A 20,919-nucleotide genomic window follows, 5' to 3' on the forward strand; every position below is an offset into this window, starting at 1 on the left:
TTCGCAAGATATCATATGAAAATAGGGCGAGTTGCGTTTCGCAGGAGCGATGCTTTCTAAAGCCATGCTGATGCAAGGACAGCAACTTCTCTGTCTCAAGGAAATTCATTATATTCGAACTGAGAATATGTTAGAGAATCCTGCAACAAACCGATGTTAAGGATATTGGTCTGTAATTTTGAGGATCCGTTCTGCGCTTTTTTCCAGTCGCTCGGGACTTTACGTCACTCTTAATAATAAATAACTGTAGGAGTCATGTCAGCTGGCGCCATACTGAAAACTGTGCCGCAGCGTAGAATTTGAGGCGTTCTGTGTGAACGGTATAGCTCACCGTATCACTGCGGAAGGCCACGACGTGCGGCGCTACTTCAGTAGCGTTTGTAATCGTGGGTATGTACCGGCTGCAAGCTGCACCCGCCGCGAAGCGAACACGGGACCGCAGAGAGCGGGTCTAAATGCAGCGTTTCTGGCGCCGGCCGAGCGGCCGGGCTAACGACAGCGTTCCTTACCCCTCGAGGACAATTGCGGCGCACGAGAGGCCGGGCCGTGACGTCGGCGCGCACTCGTGCCGCGGCGCGCTCCTATTGGAGGGCTCATTAGCCCCCTCAGCCGCGCGCCTTGCGCCGGCACGCCCGCCCCGCCGGCTCTGCCCTCTAGGGCCCTCGCGCTCCCCCACTGTTCCTTTAATACCCAAACACAGCGCACCGCATGACCGCGACTAATTTTCTACTCTTAACGAGCAGTCTTTGCTTCCCTTCGCTTACCTCCCTTTCCAGTGGATAATAAAGGTAAACGTCTTACCTCCGTGACGCACTTGGGCGTATCTCTAAATTTCTTATTCCTCTCTTCTTTGGCTTTAGAGCGTTCGGGGATTTTCGTTTATTTCAACCACACCGCACACTGATATGCAGGCGAGGCTCTTTGTAGTAAGGTCAGCATGCTACTCTATCCTGTGCAAGCTTCTTCATCTCGCAGTACGTACTGCAGCCTACATCCTTCTCAATATGTTTTGTGTATTCATCTCTTGGTCTCCCTCTACGATTTTTACCCTCCATGCTGCCCTCCAATGCTAAATTTGTGATCCCTTGATGCCTCAGAACATGTCCTACCAACCGGTCCCTTCTTCTTGTCAAGTTATGCCACAAACTCCTCCCCAATTCTATTCAATACCTCCTCATTAGATATGTGATCTACCCATCTAATCTTCAGCATTCTTCTGTAGCACCACATTTCGAAAGCTTCTATTCTCTTCTTGTCCGAACTATTTATCGTCCATGTTTCACTTCCATACATGGCTACACTCCATACAAATACTTTCAGAAACGACTTCCTGAAACTTAAATCTATACTCGATGTTAACAAATTTCTCTTCTTCAGAAACGCTTTCCTTGCCATTGCCAGTCTACATTTTATATCCTCTCTACTTCGACCATCATCAGTTATTTTGCTCCCCAAATAGCAAAACTCCTTTACTCAGTTCCTAATCTAATTCCCTCAGCATCACCCGATTTAATTCGACTACATTCCATTATCCTCGTTTTGCTGTTGTTGGTGTTCATCTTATACCCTCCTTTCAAGACACCGTACATTCTGTTCAACTGCTCTTCCAAGTCCTTTGCTGTCTCTGACAGAATTACAATGTCATCGGCGAACCTCAATGTTTTTATTTCTTCTACATGGATTTTAATACCTACTCCGAATTTTTCTTTTGTTTCCTTCATTGCTTGCTCAATATAGAGATTGAATAACATCGGGGAGAGTCTGCAACCCTGTCTCACTCCCTTCCCAACCACTGCTTCCCTTTCATACCCCTCGACTCTTATAACTGCCATCTGCTTTCTGTCAGCATTACATATAGAAAAAAAAGTTACGTAATTTTTTTGGTTAGTTTGCAGGTACACATGTACAGTTCTAACCATCACTGACACCCTCTCGCTGCAGGACCGTAGCACAGTGCTAGAACATGTTGAGTCTTGCACCATAGGAAACAAGGGAGAGGTTGTTGTTTGGTGGCCGGTATCGTCTTTCTACAACACAACTGCACACATGTGTTAACAGGATTCCTTATTTACATGAACAGGAAGCTACTTATTTTTAAGAGAGTCCATGTGTTGTGGCACAAACTCTTCAAATAACAGTACAGATTAGCCTCACTGCTGGTGAAGTGCAAGTCCCGCTATAAACATTACCCGATCGCTTATATACTCTTGTAGCCGATGATGTGAACTGACAGATCCCATCTAGGATAGTGACTAACCTAGTGGTTGCTAGTGGTTGAGAGACTGAGCTAATGACTGGGACTGAGACCGAGAACCTCCGGTCAGCGGCGGCGGCCTAAATACTTGTGGTCGAAAGGGCGTTGGAGGTGTGTTGCTTGCGAGTTTGTCTTTGGCCTCTCTTCTGATACACGCACTTGATCCAGTGCCTGCTATCGATCTTCTCGCTACATCTTTGCTGTCCGGTGTGCTGGCGACAGCTTATGCCAGCACAGAACACACAAAGAAATAAGACAGTAGCTGTCAGTGAGCACTAATTTATGTTCGTGGGGCAGGTTGAAAATTTGAAACTTTGTGCTGGAACAGGATTCGAACCTGGGCCCCCTGCTTAATATTGACCACCACGCCAACTGGACACAGTGGTCACCACAGCTGCACGGACTACCCTAGCACGCCTCCCGTCATACTCCAAATTCTCAACTTACACCACACACTATTGATGTAATGCCCTGCTCATTAGCCTCATTATTCCTGACATCTCACCAATTCCCATAAGAGTTCGAGTTTGGTGAGCATCTGTACAGAAAGGATCAATGGTCTTAATCGCCTTAATTAAATCTGTAGTGTCTTTTCTTTTGGACACATACCACATATATACAGTGTCATAACAAAGTGGCGCAGCTGGAATCGCGGAAAAGTTATCGATATTATATCTTCGCCTGAAGACGCTGGTGGGAAACTTGTCGAAACGTGGGAACAACGCGATGCCACGACTCGGCTGATAACACGAGAAGATTTCGTCAGCCAAAAATTCAATTATGTAATTTTGCTTTTTCGAGGTTATGATTAAAATCCTATGACTACCCCTACTAGTTCGTCTCCTCCTTCTCCCTCTCCCTCTCTCTCTCTCGATCTCCTCCCCTCCTTTATCGCTCCACCTCCTCCACTCTCCTCCCTCTGTCCATTTCCTCCAGACCCTCACTCTGTCCATCTTGTCCTACCACTGTCTCTATCCATATGCTACTCCCCCCCCTCTCTGTCCACCTCCTTCTTTTCCGTCCGCAGCTCGTGGTCGTGCGGTAGCGTTCTCGCTTCCCGCGCCCAGGTTTCCGGGTTCGATTCCCGGCGGGGTCAGGGATTTTCTCTGCCTCGTGATGACTGGGTGTTGTGTGCTGTCCTTAGGTTGGTTAGGTTTAAGTAGTTCTAAGTTCTAGGGGACTGATGACCATAGCTGTTAAGTCCCATAGTGCTCAGAGCCATTTGAACCAACCAACCTTCTTTTCCCTCTGTCCATCTCCTCCTCTTTCCTTTCTCTGTGCATTCCCCCCTCCCAGTTTCTCTGTCCATTTCCCCTCCCCTCTCCGTCTGTCCATATCCTCTTTCCCCGTCTCTGTCCTCCTCCTGCCCCTTCTCTCTTCAAGTTATCTCCCCCACAGTATTTCTTTCCGGATCGTAACGAATATGAGTACCAAGTTGGTTGAAATAGATCCAGGGATTTGTTCTCATATTTCACCTGTATCTCGAGGAAATTTCGCCCTGCAATTTCATTTTCACACAGCTCAATGTTTATGATGTTCTATATCCTGAACGACGTGTTGTACAGCGATATATTTTTCTAGGTAAACTCAAAGGCATATTGGATACTGTCTTCAAAATGTGTTGCGAACAGAGTTAGCAGTAAAGAAGTAATAAGCTAAAATGTTATGCAAGATGCGGCGGTTTTTGTCGGATCTCAGTATTTATGACATCATATCTCCTAAATTATGTGTCGTGCAATGATATAATTTTGCTGTTACACTCAGTGATATATGTGATTACTAGTGCAAGGATTTTAAGGAGCAAATTGTGGTCAGGAAAGGGAGGGGGGAAGGTTCTGAAAATACTTACAAAAAGGTGCTGATGAAATTGTTTTATTTTGATTTAAACCAGCTAAATTAACTTTCTATACCCCATTTACATGCTTCTGTTATATTGAGTTCCACATACCATTTCAATGTTTCTGACACTAATTCGCTGGCGCTATAAGTTCAGTAGCTCATTATATACAGAGAAACTCCGCTCGACATCTATAGAAAGCAATGGAGCATGTCTTGTCAGCATCCGCAAAGAAAGTTCAGTCAGAGTTGCAAAAGTTTCCACATATGAATTTTTACCAAATTTAATTCTAATTTATCGTATGAAAATCCATCAAGGACGTCCAGATCTCTCATCAACATCTTCTGCTGTTCCTCCTCCCGTACCTTCTTGTTCCAAACTCTGAATCACACCAGGCAAATACTTGTAGCAATATACTACAAAAAGTTCCAAATCTAGGTCTTTCTTGTTGACTAATTGTTGGGCCTGCTTGGGTGATGGCTGCTGCGACCATTGAGCCTAGGGCACATATGAGGTGTTTGATATTATCAAACTTTTCGCGCAAGAAAACTGCGAATCTTAGCCAAGCGTCCCATCTTGTGGTGACAGGAAACTGTGGGAGGTGAAGCCCTCTCATTTTTTATACAAAGCATGACGACTGGGAGCCTTTACCAGAATCTTCTTCAGATCTGTGATGAAATCATTTACATGCAGTAATTCTCCCTGGTACTTTCGCAAGCACAGTGTAGACCATGTGCAGTACATGTCACCTGGCTGAGAGATTAGAGTGCATGTCCTTCAATTGTTGGATAGCCGAAAGCATATAGCGTGCTTGGTTAGCCACCACAAGCCAGACTTATTCCTATTGTATGCCCCCTGGCCACAAGTTCACATGTGAGTCTTTGAATGATAGCTTTATGGTGCAGGAATTAGTCTTCTCCCAAGTTGATACAGTATAAAAAGCGTAATTTTCAGAAGACAATGAAAAATCAACAGATTCAAAGTATAATTTCGCAGCTAATCAATAGTTTCAGCTTGCGAACCGCCTCTTTTACTTTCTTTAAAACGTTCTCGTAAGTTGGCTGTGTGGAACTTTCAGAGTGCTTTCATCCGGTACTGCCCTTTGTGTGTTCTTCTCAACAAATGATCTGAATGCAGGATTGCTTACCTTGTGAATTGTAGTTCCTGACAGGATTAATGCCATTGCAAGATCCGCACTAAACTCAGCTAGTGACTGCTGCTTCTCAGATCCTGAAGTGTAGGTGTGTATCAGAGTAGTGAGCTTAGGTTTCGAGTTAGGAAACTCAGTGTTTCTTAAATTTCTTAAAGTGTACACAACTTCTCCTTCTTAAACTTCGGCATGATTTGACTGTGAAAAATCCATTCTGGTAAAACACTGCCGCAGTTAAAGAGACAACGCACAGTCGATAGACAGGAACCGTTAAATGCGTGCCAGTACTAACGGAATTTAAGCTCTACTGTTACAGCATCGTTGTTTAAATTTTATTTGATTTCACAGCTACAAGTTGAACATTGTTAATGAGGTTGACTATTGTTGCTGAGGTTAACCATTCTCGCTGGTGGTTTCCATAAATATTTTAAATATATTTATTGTCCACTTTTTAACTTCTGATCAAACAAAATCTTAAAATTCTGTTCAAGAAGAGAAAAAATCTGTCTAAGCTATTAAATTCGCAATCAAAAATGGCCTGGGGGGGGGGGGGGGAGGGCTTAAGCATACAAGGTGCGACAATAAAGTAATGAGACGGATTTTCTTTTCAAGATGTGACAACCCTGCAGGCTTGCGACGGCACAATATCTTTGACCTTGGTCTATAAGCTGCTTCTAGTCCAAGCGGCACGTCGATGCAACTCCTCAGTCGTAACTTGTATGACCTGATCGAAGATTACCCGTGAAAATGCAGAAGAACCGAACATCAATCGAGAAACGGTTCGTCTAATAGTAAGTGAAGATCTTGGTATGAGAAAGATTTGTGCAAAAATGGTCCCCAAAAATCTCACACCACAACAGAGAGAAACACGGTCTATTAGAGCAAAACGGAAATCAATCCAGAATTGTTGAGCCGTGTTATTGCGGGTGATGAAAGTTGGTTTTTTCAATATGATCCAGAGACAAAACGCCAAAGTTTGCAGTGGTGCTCAAAGGGATCACCCAGACCAAAAAGAAAAGCTCGCATGTCAAAGTCAGAAGTGAAATTCATGCTTGTGTGCTTCTTTGATTCCAAGGGAATTGTTCATAAAGAGTGGGTGCCTCCTGGACAAACAGTTAACCAATATTACTACAAAGAAATTTTAGAAAGACTTCGTGAAGGAATTCTTCGTGTCCGTGCCAACATTGCTGATAATTGGATTCTGCATCACGATAATGTGCCATCACATACTGCTCTGTCAGTGCAGCAATTTTTAACCTCAAAACAAATTTCAGTACTACCATAGCCATCTTATTCACCAGATATCGCTCCGTGCGACTTTTTTCTATTTCCAAGCGTCAAAGCGGCGGTCAGGGGACACCATTTTCAAACAACACAAGATGTCCAAAAAGCTGTGACGAGGGTCTTCGAGTATATTACATGGCATAAGCGCTGGAAATAGTGTGTGCAATCAGAAGGGAACTACTTTGAAGGAGATAACTCAGAACTTGACTAAGACGGTAAGCAACATTTTTTTCACATCAGTGTCATTACTTTGTTGTTGCACCTCTTAGAATAGAATGGAAATACGCAAAGTTTAGTAGTCGCACAGAAAACTGCAACAAACTGGGCTAATTTTGATGCATTTCATGTCCCCAAGTGCATATACTGATCAGTCTGTGTGAATTTTTTTTTTATGTGCTGCAGCTTAAAATCCTTTTCTTTAGTTATTACTGTCTGCAAAATATGTCGTGAATACACTTAGTACTAAAGAAGTAATAAACTAAAACATCATGCTTCATACGGCAGTTTTACTGCATTAACAGCGAAAACTTTTTTTCCGTTTGTCATTTTGTGGAGGTTGTAAGCAGACAAAAGTTTCGTAATGGTTTGAAATCATGCGTAAAGTTTGTTGCAACTCACTAAGCAGTCTCATTCTAAAATACTGGATGAATTAAGTATGGATATTCGCGCGTCGTGGGCTACAGTGCTCTTTGATCCCCACCTCTTTGATAGGTGAGTGGTTGTTTCGTCCAAAGTGATTTTTTCCAGACAGTAAGTGAAATGTGTAGTGTACCAAGTTTAGCTTAAATCGGTCCAGTGGTTCAAGAGGAGGTGTGGAACATACGTACATCCATTTTTATAATATGTCTGGATATCTGCAGTACCGTTGTAACTAGAACGCAAAGAGGAAGCGTGTGCATCGCGCGTGGTCGCAACCACGACCGTGCGGATGGCGGGAAACTCGTCTGTGGAAACACGCGGCGCACAAGCGTGAAGAACTCATGTCTCGGTTCTACAGCAAGCTGTCCCCGTAACGGCGGCACTCTGCGGAAAGTCTTGCGACGAAACACGCGCCTCAGTTGGGCCCGGCAGCCCCTGCGTGTCAGGTGCTCGGCGTTTTTCCCATCTGTGGCGGAGCGGTGCGGCGCGCCGGCGTCCAATTTGGCGCGAGGCCGCTATTTGGGTGGCGGTGTGCTAAGCTGGGCTTTCAGCGCAGGATTGCCTGCGACACACGTGCCGGGCTGCGGAAGGCGCGCACACGTGTGCTGGAGTGGCTGTCCTACTGGGGACCGGGCGCTATCTCCACCAGTGGCGCCAACATTCCGGCAATTGCGACACTTCTCGGCGCCAACTGTCGCTCCGAACGAATATCGGCCGCTGCTCCGCCTCCTTGTTATTGGGCGCAAAAAGACTGCGTCTGTATGGCCAGTTCGAATAAATAACGAAAGACCGTCGCGAGACTGATGACATTTGACGATTCGTCCACATTATTCGACTGTAAATATCATACTAAAATTATTTAGTTTCTCTTCGAATGCAAGATGGAAATCGCACTAAAATTACCCTATTTCTCTCCGAATATTTGCTAAAAAGCAAATAAAGCGGGCAGAAACATGTTTTATAGCGTTCTCTCTGGAATAACTAGAAACCGGTGTCGAGTTCTGAAATGACAGTCTGCCGCACTACGACCAACACAGAGAAGAGACAAAGCTGCCTGTTTTCGACAGCGCATGCTCTGATGATGTGACGTCCTGCTTGCAGGCACTGAGGGTGCTACGTTGCTCACACCACCAGGCCATTACTTTTCTTCGAAATTACGTGTAAAGTATTGTGTGAGGAGCATGGCGAATTCTGTGCACGATGTGCTAAGGAGGCCCTTTCCAAGTAGAACTTGGAGGAGAAAATGAGAGTTAAAGAGTTTGGTAGACCTCCTCCACATTTAAATCCAACAAACAACGTGACTCACCGATCTGGCTTCGACTGTGTGTAGAAGAAGGCAGATGCCCGTTTCAGGTTCCCAGAGTATTTCGCTTGAGTGGATCGTGGTAAAAGTTAAAATACTCTCTAAAGATTTACGAGAAGAGTACGAGGGATTCTTGAGCAATGCTCGCTGTGTTGGTGCCGTGGTCCAGTAATCAAGTACACTGACTGTCAATTCGCCGGTTTGGACTCGATCTTTGCTGCTACCATAACTTTTTTATTCCTCATAATGTTAAACTGTTAATTATAAAATTTAAATATATTTAAATATTTCAATTTACACATTTTATAAAATTAATGCATTCAGTTCAGTTATGGTTACTTCTGTTACAAGTCAAAAGGCTATACGTCACTGGTTCCCAACCTTTCTTAGATCATTACCCCTGAGTGCAATCAGACATTAGCTAGTACCACCCCGTCCCCTCCCCCTCATATTCACCAAGTTTAGTACCTAACTAAGCTGTAGAATGAAAGACTTTTCTTTTTAAAATGATGTAAGATGAATGACATTTAGTTTGTGTGTGTGTGTGTGTTTGTCGAGAGCGGGGGGAGGGGGGGGAGGGGTGTTAGAATGAATGACGAAGGAATTCGTGGTGCATCGTAAGTGCTACCCACAACTTCTTCTCAGCTAAGAAAGCTAACTATCCACAGTGAATGTAGATATTTGGTACAAAACGTGGTTCCATTGCATTACTCCTCTCCATTGCGCCACTTGCTTCACCTGCCCACTGCAACCCTATTTAAAATCAAACTAGTTGAGGTACTTGAATTGTAGTTACTGCTTGTGAATCCTGCGATTGCTGGGCTCCTTACTTCTGATCTGGCACAAATTGGACGACTTCAGGCTGCTAATGCTTTGTGTCTGACCATTCTAATAATAATACTTTGTCCAGTAGTCCGCAGCTCGTGGTCGTGCGGTAGCGTTCTCGCTCCCCGCGCTCGGTTTGCCGGGTTCGATTCCCGGCGGGGTCAGGGATTTTCTCTGCCTCGTGATGACCGGGTGTTGTGTGCTGTCCTTAGGTTAGTTAGGTTTGAAGTAGTTCTGAGTTCTAGGGGACTGATGACCATAGCTGTTAAGTCCCATAGTGCTCAGAGCCATTTGAACCATTTTTTTGTACAGTCTTCTGTAGTTACTGCTGTGTCGTACTGTCACATCGTTCATTTATCTGTTTCGAAGGGAGTAATGAAACAGTCTCTGGACGACTGCAGATACTATCTACACCATGGAGAAGACATTTTCTTGAAATATTTGGCATTTGTTACCAGTATGTCTCACTTTTATCATCTGTAATGTACGGGACAAAGCACGACATGGGTGTGTAATGGATGAACTATATGAGGAACTTGTAACCTCCACCAGATTAATGCTATTAATTGATAAAAAACAATTATTGATAACTTATGTAAACAATATTAGGGTCTTACAAAATTGTGATAGTAGTAATCATCTTTTCAAAATAATTTAGTTTTGTGACAGAAACAGAATCGAAGAGTTTAGTTTTTATCCCTCAGAAAATTTCATTTTACCCGTCAGGTGGTAACTATCCCCAGGTTGTGAACCACTGCTATAGGTGGCGATAAAAGAAGCGAGTATAGAAGTGTAGGAAGAGGGTTGCATCTGTGGGTGTGATGTTTGTAATGCACTTTTTGCTTTCCATGTTTGTTGTTCATGAAGTGTAATACGTGTCGTATGGGAGGAGTGAAAGAGCTGTTACATATTAATGCATTAATAAAAAAATATAGCGGAAATCATAAACATACAAACAAAGTACTTGTTAGTGCATTAGGTAAAGCTAATATCAGAACGATATTAAGTCTCGCCTATCATGACTATATAGTGAAACCCAATCTGTTTATTTTTGTAATACTGCAGCACACTTGTAAAATTTTGTATTAGCCACCGCTCACAGTTGGCGACGTGGGTCTACGGTTATGACGTTGAGACGAAGGTTCAGTCTTCACAGTGGATTGGGAAAGGTTCTCCAAGATCAAAAACGTTCGTTACCTCAGGTCAAGTGTCGAAGCCATATTTATAATTTTCTTTGGCTTTGTAGGTTTAGTTATTTATGAGTTTGTGCCACAGGGACGAACTGTTAATATATGGTACTATAATCGGCACGTGTTGGCGACGTCTGCGAGAAAATATGAAAAGGAAACGGTCCGAAATGTGGCGAGACAGTTCATGACCCTTGCGTAACGATAATGCACCCGCACATTGATCCCTGTTGGTGCGTGACTGTTTCACAAAAAACGAAATCACTGTGCTGCCCCACCCTCCGTACTCTCCATACCTGTATCCTGTGGACTTCTTTTATTTCCAAATTTGAAAACCCGATAGAAAGGACGAAGATTTGCAACGATGGATAAGAGAAAATAAAATTCGTAGACGGCGCTTCGCGCGAACCAGCAAGAGGCGTACCAAGACCGATTCCGGAATTGGAAACGCGTAGGGAGCGGTGTATCAGTTGAGGTGTTTCGGAGGAGACCATGCACAATAAGTAAAATGTAAGCGTAGAAAAATTTTGTGTACGAAGTTCCGGAATTTTTTGGACAGATCTCGTATGCAATACATGTGCGTAGAAATGCAGCCTTGTTTCACAGGCTACAGTTCCTGGCGTACGGCAAATGGCCGACTCTTTAATAACTTACAGCGCGTTGAATAGGGGTTTTTCGCACACTGAGGGAAGAACGCAGTTACCGCAGCACGGCGACCTTAAATGGTCATGGCTTGCCACTGCTCATGCCGTCGTCCATAAGGACTCCCGAGATTGCCCGTGTTATGCCAGTGAAAGTAAGGTTCGCAGGAGAGCTTCTGTTAAGTTTGGAAGGTAGGAGACGAGGTACTGGCAGAAGTAAAGGTGTGAGGACGGGGCGTGAGTCGTGCTTGGGTAGCTCAGATGCTGCCGGCACAGTAGCTCAGCGTGTTCGGTCAGAGGGCTGTTCGCCCTCTTTAATAAAAAAACTGAGTAAAGGAATCAACGATCAACTTGTGACGTCCGCCCAGTTAAAAAACGCAACGAACAATACCGAACAGAAACAAAAAGAAGATGGTAGAGCACTTGCCTGCGAAAGGCAAAGGTCCCAAGTTCGAGTCTCGATCCGGCACACAGTTTTAATCTGCCAGGAAGTTTCAAAGTAACGACTGATTGTGAACCATATAGATTCGGTGTTGTCGAGACACATACTCGTTACGATATATTCGTTACTCATTGCTTTCGTTATTGAGCATCATTACGTATTTGCAAATTTGTGTTAAGGTCTTATGGAACCAACCTGCTGAGGTCATCGGGCCCTAAGCTTACACACTATTTAATATAACTTAAACTAACTTACGCTAAGGACAACACACACACCCATGCCCGAGGGAGGACTCGAACCTCCGATGGGGGAGCCGCACGGACCGTGCGCCTCAAACCGCGCGGCTACCTCGAGCGGCTCACCATTACGTTACCGTGGATCAAACAGCGGACTAGTGTTTGTTGACAAATAATGGTGTGACTGGTAACAGAGCGGGAAGTGAAGAATTAGTAGATATGAGGGCACATTTCATTTTGAGATATTAGACATCGCGGTTAAAGATATTTTCTATGACAGATTTGATTTCCATGTTCTGCAGGTAAAGTGCATTCGACGTGATTCTTGTATTATAGCTTGGGTGACGAAAGAAATGCTGTTTCTGGCGGTAGTGGTAATTGTAATGGTAATGTAGATACCTGTTGTAGATATTTCAACTCTGGTGGAAATGAACTGACGTAGGTTGATCGATGTTTCGTTAAGAACCCTTTTTTTTTTCTAATTTGTTGTTGACTTCCTTGACTGTCGACATCAATAAAATTTTACTTGATTTCCTGGCGCTTCGAAAACTCCCACAGGTTGATTCTTTTCCTTCCCTTGATCGTCTTACTGCATGGTGATAAACTGTACTGAATTACTGTTAATGTGAATTCAATACAGATATTATAACGAATTGTTGTAAACATCTACACCTACATCTGTATGTACACAACTACCCTGCAACCCACATTTAAGTGCTTGGTAAAGGGCACTTTCAACCACCTCCAGTCTCTTTCTCTACCGTTCCATTCTCTAACAGCGCGTGGGAAAAATGAGCACTTCAGTCTTTCTGTACAAGCTCTGATTTGTCTTGTTTTATTAGGATGATCATTCCTCCCTATGCTGGGTGGTGACAGTAAAATGTATTCGCGTTTAGAGGAGAAAGTTAGAGATTGAAATTTCGTGACAAGATCTCGCCGCAACGACAAACGCCTTTGTTTTAATGATTGTCATCCGCAACTCGCTTATCATACCCGTGACAGTATCTCCTATATTTTGCGATAATACAAAACGAGGTGCACATCTTAGGACCTTTCCGATGTCCACAGTCAATCCTATCTAACTTGGATCCCCATACGGCACGCCAGCCGCTGTGGCCGAGCGGTTGTAGGGGCCTCAGTCCGGAAACACGCTGCTGCTACGGTCGCAGGTTCGAATCCTGCCTCGGGCATGGATGTGTGTGGAGTCCTTAGGTTAGTTAGGTTTAAGTAGTTCTAAGTCTAGGGGACTGACGACCTCAGATGTTAAGTCCCATAGCGCTTAGAGCCATTTTGAGCCATTCTGCGCAACAGACAACAGAGAACGGACAAGCTTAGAGTCTCTTTAGCAGACCAGTTATATCTGTTCTGCCAATAAAACGCAATTTGTGGTTTGCCTTCCCTGCAACATTATCTGTGTTATCGTTCCAATTTAACCTGTTCTCAATTGTAATTCTTAGGTATTTAGTTGAAGTAGCAGCGTTTAAATTCGTGTAATGTACCGTGTAATGTAAATTTAAAGGATTTCTTTTTGTACCCAAGTGGATGACCTCACACTTTTCTTTATTCAGAGACAATTGCCACGTTTCGCACCACACAGATACCGTATCTAAGTCACTTTCCAATTGGCTTTGATCTTCTCATGAGTGTGCTAGACGATAAATAACAGTATCATCTGCAAACATTCCAAAGGGCAACATCAGATTGCTTCCTTGAGGAACACAAGGAATCACTTCCGTGTAACTCGGCGATTTTCCGTCGATTAATACTGCAGGGTCTCTTCATGAGCTTCTTGCTGATTTTGCCACACCACACAGCTTCATTTGTTTACCTCAATTGAGGGTGCAAACGGTCCATTACCCTAGATGTAAAGAAGAAAATGGAAACGATAGTGCAGCTGAGTGTGTGTGTGTGGTGGCCACAGTATACTATCCATATTTCGTTTTAACATTTCATTAGGTTATTGGTACTTGTTGGAGCCCCATACGCGTGTCTGATACAATTAAGTGCCATATTTCAATGCCTCTATTCTTTCCTCTTCTTGTCCGATGAGTTGAATGTATGAATGAGAGTGTGAAAGGATTTCAGTGTGTAGATCCGTGGGAGTGTAATAGTCTGCCACTGTGCCAGAAAAGCCAACTGTAAGAAACACGAACCAGGCAGCAAAGAGGTTTCTGTTTCTCTTGGACGAACCTTTTGTATAGGTTGGCACCACAATAGGGGTTCCTCTGTCCACTTCCGTAAGTACGGGGTGCGGTTTGGGTTGGAGTGCGAATGCTCGTGGAGTGTTCAGGGGGTCGTGAGACGGGTGAGACCCACTGGCGCTAAGTGTGCCTTTTCGATGCGAACTTAATGTTGTGTTTAATGTTACTTTTTGAAAGCTAGTCAAAGTAAATGATCCCTTTCATCGTTCATATTTTATTATCGTGTGTAACAAATTTTACTTGCTAATTCGCGAGTGTTAAATGCGATAAAATCCAGGAACGGTGTAGGCTATTGTTCACTTGAACTTTTAATCAAACACGTGGAGCAGTCTTGAGTTTATTGTAATTCAGTTCACTTTGTTTAGTATCCCTTTCGCGAGAGCATGTGTATTGCGTATGGTTTCCGTGAGTTTATGACTGAATTTTGTGCAATTCGTCTCACTTGGTAACTTTCTTTGTGCACGCTTTTGTTTGTGATGACCACGTGGTCGTGATCTAATGAGAAAGTCTACAGTGCCAGGGCTACAGTGATCTTCCGCTTTAGAATATTAGAATTAATTGTGATTCTTATTTATGCTTCATTTTTATAGTAATTCACTTTAATAGAAATTTATTCATTTATCCAGCTTGTTAAAAAGAAGGGAACAGTCCCTCTTGCTACCTACGTGTGCTGTGGTGAAGGTTTTTAGTTCTTTTCTTTCCTGTTACTCTCACAAGTGCGTGTGATGTAAGTGTTCGAGATCAAACCGTCCTTTGATCATTCCCTTTCCATAGATCATAGGCCTTGCAGGGGACTCAGAAATAAAGTTCTAGGTTTAATTAATACGCGGCGTAATAGATTGCAGGCAACAGCAACCATCACGTTACTCTCTACACATATTCATGTGTGCAATTAATTTTACTGATCTAATAGATGTTCTTTTGCCAGACTTTTTGTTTACGCTCTCACTGCTAAAATTCCACTCCATGCTTCATCCAGCTGTGATGTACGGCACATCCTACTTCATTCCGTTTGCGCGACAGTTGTATTGAGGCCATACTTTATCCCCCTCCCCCCCCATATTCAGATTAATTGTAAAGATACCCCTTAATTGTAAAGATACCTTTCACTTCTACTGTGACCTTACTGACAGGAAGTCACAAATCCAGTCACACAACTGAGAGGCACAATCAGGCACAATCAGATTAGAAGTCTCTTGATGGGAACGGTGTCAAAAGTCTTTTGGAAATCTAGAAATATGGAATGACTTTGAGATGCCTTGTCGATAGTAATCATTACTTCTTGCGAATGAAGAGTTAATTGTGTTTCAGAAAGATATTTTGTGAATCCGTGCTCACTAAGTGTCAGTATATCGTTCTCCTCGTGGCAATTCATAACATTCGAACACAATATGTGTTCCGAAATCCTAGTAAAGTAGAACTAACCTTTCTACTCACCGCACGTCATAATGTAATTTTATAATCGAACTGAAACGTACGTCGGTCGAACTAAACGATGCTGGAGACACAGTTCCCGCACAGGTCACTCACGCCATCTACTGGACGCGCGTAACGCATCAGGGAGTGAGAAATTGAGGTTTACAGGGAAGGAAAGCATGGCGCTCAACAAAATATTTTCGTTATTCCGTGTTACCGACGACTCCGGAGAATAAGAGTTGGGAGGATTACGAAAGATACCGAGCCGGCACGAAGCGTGCTGGACATAGGACAGGCTAGTGAGGGAACGGTTCCATTACTCTGAATCTGCTGAGGACAACGAATCGGAGGAATCCGTGACCTGCAGACTCCAGCCGAGTCGGGCACGAACTGCGTGCGGGGAAAAGAACCATACGATAACGATATGTTTCGGGCAGTAACGAAGCGATACGGCGAGTTTCGTGCAAGATTCGTTACTGAGTGACGAATATGTACGATTTGCAGTAGCGGTAGCCCGTAGTGTCTAAGTAAGTTAGTTGCGTTCTTTGGATTAATCTGCTAGGTGCCGGGGTGGAGAAGAGTTTGTACCTCTTTAATTCAGACTAATTTTGCATGAGAACGAGAACATGCACTCGACCCCCTCCTTATCTACCAACTAATTAATTATGCGCACAACGGTAACGGAAGGAAATGATGGTGGCCTCTGCTGGTTGGTAAAATAAGGAGTGTGTTGTGGATTGGCAAGACAGCCAACCCACTATGAGAGGAAGCCGAAAGGCACGCGTTTTAGCTCACGCAGGCTGGCGTGATGTCTGGAACAGGTCAAGGAAATGAGACTAGCAAAAAACGTACGTAGCTGCTGGAATACTTAACTTTAATCCATAATTGGTGAACATCGCTCTTGACGGTACATGTTTTACAGCATCCGTAGTAACTGGTAATGGCACCTTGCTAGGTCGTAGCAAATGGCGTAGCTGAAGGCTATGCTAACTATCGTCTCGGCAAATGAGAGCGTATTTTGTCAGTGAACCATCGCTAGCAAAGTCGACTGTACAACTGGGGCAAGTGCTAGGAAGTCTCTCTAGACCTGCCGTGTGGCGGCGCTCGGTCCTCAATCACTGATAGTGGCGACACGCGGGTCCGACGTATACTACCGGACCGCGGCCGATTTAAAGGCTACCACCTAGTAAGTGTGGTGTCTGGCGGTGACACCACAGAGTGCACACTCACAATAATGTAATAAAAATCGTAATCTAATCACAGGGTGTATACGACTCGGGACAACCGGGAGATCCGGGAAAAACCCGGGAATTTTTTCATCCGGGAAAAAACCGGGAAAAACCCGGGAATTGTTTACAATTCCGGGAGTTATTCATTGTTTTAATTTTCAGTTAAATTTTTGTGATTTTGAGTGGCAAGAACCAATACTCTAACAAAGGATATTACTGTACCCTGCTACTGCAGAATAACACTGCAGCAACGAAACGTGAACGAGGGAGAGAGAGAGAGAGAAAAGAACAAACAAACTGAAGTTGCAAAGGAAATGCGCCGTATACAGCTACCAAACACAGCGCTCATACAAGCGTCTGCAAACAGCAAAATGTGTCAAAGGCTTTTGGAAGACTATGCAATGCTTCATAACAACAAATTGCCTCCGATGAGCGTGGCGTGACAACTGTTTAAATTAGATTCCTTTGAGCAGTTGCGGGCGGGCTCTTGTGCATGCGTAGTTGAGTCGCGTATGAGTAGTACCTTCTCCCGCTTCTTGTTACAGAAGTGTGGCTTGGCGCCACTACCCAATATTTCCCCGATTCGGAAATGTAGTAAATCCGGGCCTGATGCACAGGGCAGTCTGAGTTGTGTGGGGAGGTGGGTCGTCTCCACGTGACCTGTGTTTACGTTCAATGATTTTGTCGTTTCCTCTTCTTTTATTGCTCTCACGTTAAATGATAAAACGGATTTTTGTAACCGGGAGATATCAAATGAATTAAAATTACGGATGGCTAAAATATGTCATTAGTTTCAGATTTTATTTCCACCTTTCTGACAATCAAACATGAATCGCCTTGCAGAAGAATGAAGTTATCTTTGTCGGTTTGCTAAAGAGATTTGGCTTTTATTAATCTTTTCTGCTGAGGCAGTCAGTTTATATGAAACGAACTGTTTAATTTCACACTGTTGGCTGGTTTCAACTGTTCGCTGATTTCAAGTGCAGGTAAGACATTATGCCATAATAAAGAACCAAACAGGAGATAATACAACACTGGTGCTCCAAGAAAATTTACATCCGAATCTGGACATACGAATGTGCACGTTAAGCCGAAGTATCCTTTGATGTCTTGGTCCTTTTATGACATAATGTTAAGATCTTTTAATGTTTTACACGTACGAACATATGGCCTCCCTGCGTCATCGCGCGGTGACGACTGTTATCTGGCGCTCTCTTGCAACTACCGAAACTAACCTATTTCTAACAGGTAGCGGGAAAATATTGCGAACGGTGATTTGAAAAGCGTTACATACATTAAAAGCAAATTTCCTTTTACGCAAGATGAACTATGTGCGAGAATGTACGATGAATTTCTTAAATAACAAAGCGTTTAACTCTCATTTAAAAATCAACTCTTTGAGGACGGCCATTTAGAAGAATTTCGAGCTCAGAAGATCACTCATTTACGTCGTTGTTAAAAATTTTACTGGCACATTTGTGTGATGTATCTTAAAGTGTCACACGCAGAAAAGATCAACATTATATGTGGAAGCTTAGCTTCTCTTCCAGCTTATTAATCTTGGAGACCAATATTATATGTGAATGCTTTGTATATTAATTTAAACCATTAACTTTTCTTATTTGTGTTTCGCTACTTAAGAGTTATCTTGCTATTGGCTGACTACATCACGTGTCCTATGCTGTCATCAGCTGGCGAGATCACGTGACATGAGTTATGAGTGGCTTACAACAGCGCATCGAAATCTCGATTTCAATGCTTCGGAAAGTAACATGCGGTACTTGGTGGAATTTGAATTTATACCTTCTTAATACGAAAATATGCAGCGTACATAACCAAAGGTGTTTCTAAACGTGTCGTCCCCCCCCCCCCCCCCCCCCCGAGTTTCGTTTTCTAAAGTGGCAGGAAATTCTACATCAGTATAAAAAAATGGTTCAAATGGTTCTGAGCACTATGCGACTTAACTTCTGAGGTCATCAGTCGCCTAGAACTTAGAACTAATTAAACCTAACTAACCTAAGGACATCATACACATCCATGCCCGAGGCAGGATTCGAACCTGCGACCGTAGCGGTCACACGGTTCCAGACTGAAGCGCCTTTAACCGCACGGCCACACCAGCCGGCTACATCAGTATATAAAACCATAAACATTCTAAGGATTGATGAGTTTTACAGTGCCAAGGAGTAGTATACGATCACCTAACACGGAAAAAGTGTATTTTCGCCCTGGAGAAAGTGTATTTTTAACCGGGAAATCCGGGAATTTTTTTTCCTTGTCTATGTAGACACCCTGACTCAGAGAAAAAGAGAACTTTATCGTAATAAACAACAGGAAATGGGATTCTGCCTATATCTACAAACTGATATGCTGATTAAATATTACAATGAGATTTATTATGCATCAGAACATAAATGCACATGATTGTCGACACACACAGTCTACTGAAATATTATGAGAATAAGAGTTGGCTGGAGAACAAGGGGGTTCTACTCTCTGTGATGCAATAGATTGACGATAATGACTGGAGGTCCTAATGAATCAACTATTAATCTCCCGACTATATAGCAGTATCGCAATTAGTAGTGAGAGCTCAAATGGGGTCACATGGAGAAACAAGCAAGATGGACTTGTAGCAAAGCGAGCGCGCGTGGTGCTGAGGGATTCAGTATAAAATTGATAAGGTCCTACAATGCTGGAGCCGCGAAATACTGTACCAGTACTGAAATCTGCAGCACGTCGTCGGGAGGTAGCGTCCTGATGTAGGCGCTGACGTCTGCCATGCAGCAACTCTGTGTCAACCCCTGGCCGCGAAGGCTGTCCGAGAATTCTAAGTTCTTCCGAAAATGAGCGACCAAGTCCCAAGACTGTCCGACTTCGAGGAAGATCAGATCCCGAATCTACTGCCCACGCAACGCAAGAGCGAAGCCAACATTGCTCTACTCCTTACTCTCCTCGAAAACTGCGAATCAGCATTCAGTTCAGATTCCAAAATTCCCCCCACACTGTCTCAGCGCCTCATTCGCGCCAATAGCGATCATTCCCTCTAATTTCGAGCAGGGCTTTATGACGTTCACTAGCCTCAGTTTAAGTTGACCGATCATGCCTCTACTATTCAGCTGAGGGCACTGAACTTACCGTTTGACCGGCTACGAAAACAACCTGCCTAGACCACCGGCCATCCGGCGACAGACAGTCGCACACACCAGGGCACAGTCCACAAGTATTCTCAGAATCAAGAGTCAGTCGGTGCCAGGAATCTTCATTCCGGACGCGCCAGAACGGTAAACACATAAACTGCGGCGACTCTCAGATGTCTCGCAGGTCGTTTCGCCCTGCATGCAATAGGCGAAACTCGACCGACGTCAGTCGTTCCGCCACGCGCTTAGCCTATTGTACGAACCCCTCAGAATTCAGAAAATTGCAGCCCCCAACCGGAAACGCAGTGCGCCGCGTCCTCTGATGCTCGCCTCGCGCAGGCCACCCAGGGAAGTAAAACATGTTTAGGAATCAAGTGAAAAGTATTTTTTGAGCTCTTAGTACAAATACTCTCATTACAATAACCTTATTCGTTCTCTTTTTTACCGTGCAATAACATAGAACATTAATAAAAATGATGAAAATGGAGAGGAGACATGCAAAAGAGGGCATGGAAGCTCTCAAATCCTATGAAACCAGAGGATTATTTGGCAATGTTGACACCGATAAAAAATGAATAAAAAGTAAATGCTTGCGGTTCATCTTCGTTGAAAGTTCAGCCACGGTTATCGCTATAAGTGGGTGTGGAGAGCCGAAACCGACAACTGTTCTGAAGCTGAGGCTGTCTGCCACCCGACCTGAACAGCGCGGTGTTAACGCCTTTACATGACGTCCCCTTGGTCATGAACGGAGATCTATATTAGTTTCTTCCGAAGATTATAAAAGATCGAACGTTGAGGTACAGTGTATGGCGTAAAACGAAGCGATCGCTAAGTTACACGCTTTTGAATACAATTTTTGTGGATGAAGTGCACGTGATGACCAATGCTGAGCTTTCACAGAAAACAGTGAGGAAAACTTGTAATGCTATGGGTTTATCCCGAAGCTAAGGTGTTAGCCTATCACATATAAAAAACAATCAGATATTTTAGCAACCTTTTTTTGCAAAATCGAGCGAGGAATTTGTGGTGCCAAAAATCACGCGACATGTGTTTTTCTTTTTTTCATATGAAAAGTTATACTGGAAATGGAAATGAGCGTTTGGCGTCATTAGCCGGGAAGCCCAACAGCAACCGC

The 20,919-nt window shown here is 43.7% G+C and overlaps 1 protein-coding gene across 1 annotated transcript in view; it reads left to right on the plus strand.

Moving 5' to 3' along the window:
- The first annotated feature begins 455 nt into the window (after nucleotides 1-455).
- Nucleotides 456-20,919, plus strand: part of LOC124616596 (protein Wnt-1-like) — a 99,265-nt gene continuing 78,801 nt past the window's right edge. Inside the window, exon 1 of the mRNA XM_047144917.1 lies at nucleotides 456-622. Within this exon, the coding sequence (XP_047000873.1) occupies nucleotides 456-622 (167 nt within the window). The remainder of the gene's footprint in view (nucleotides 623-20,919) is intronic.

The sequence above is a fragment of the Schistocerca americana genome, chromosome 5, assembly GCF_021461395.2.
Source record: "Schistocerca americana isolate TAMUIC-IGC-003095 chromosome 5, iqSchAmer2.1, whole genome shotgun sequence".
In the NCBI taxonomy this organism is placed as follows: domain Eukaryota; kingdom Metazoa; phylum Arthropoda; class Insecta; order Orthoptera; family Acrididae; genus Schistocerca; species Schistocerca americana.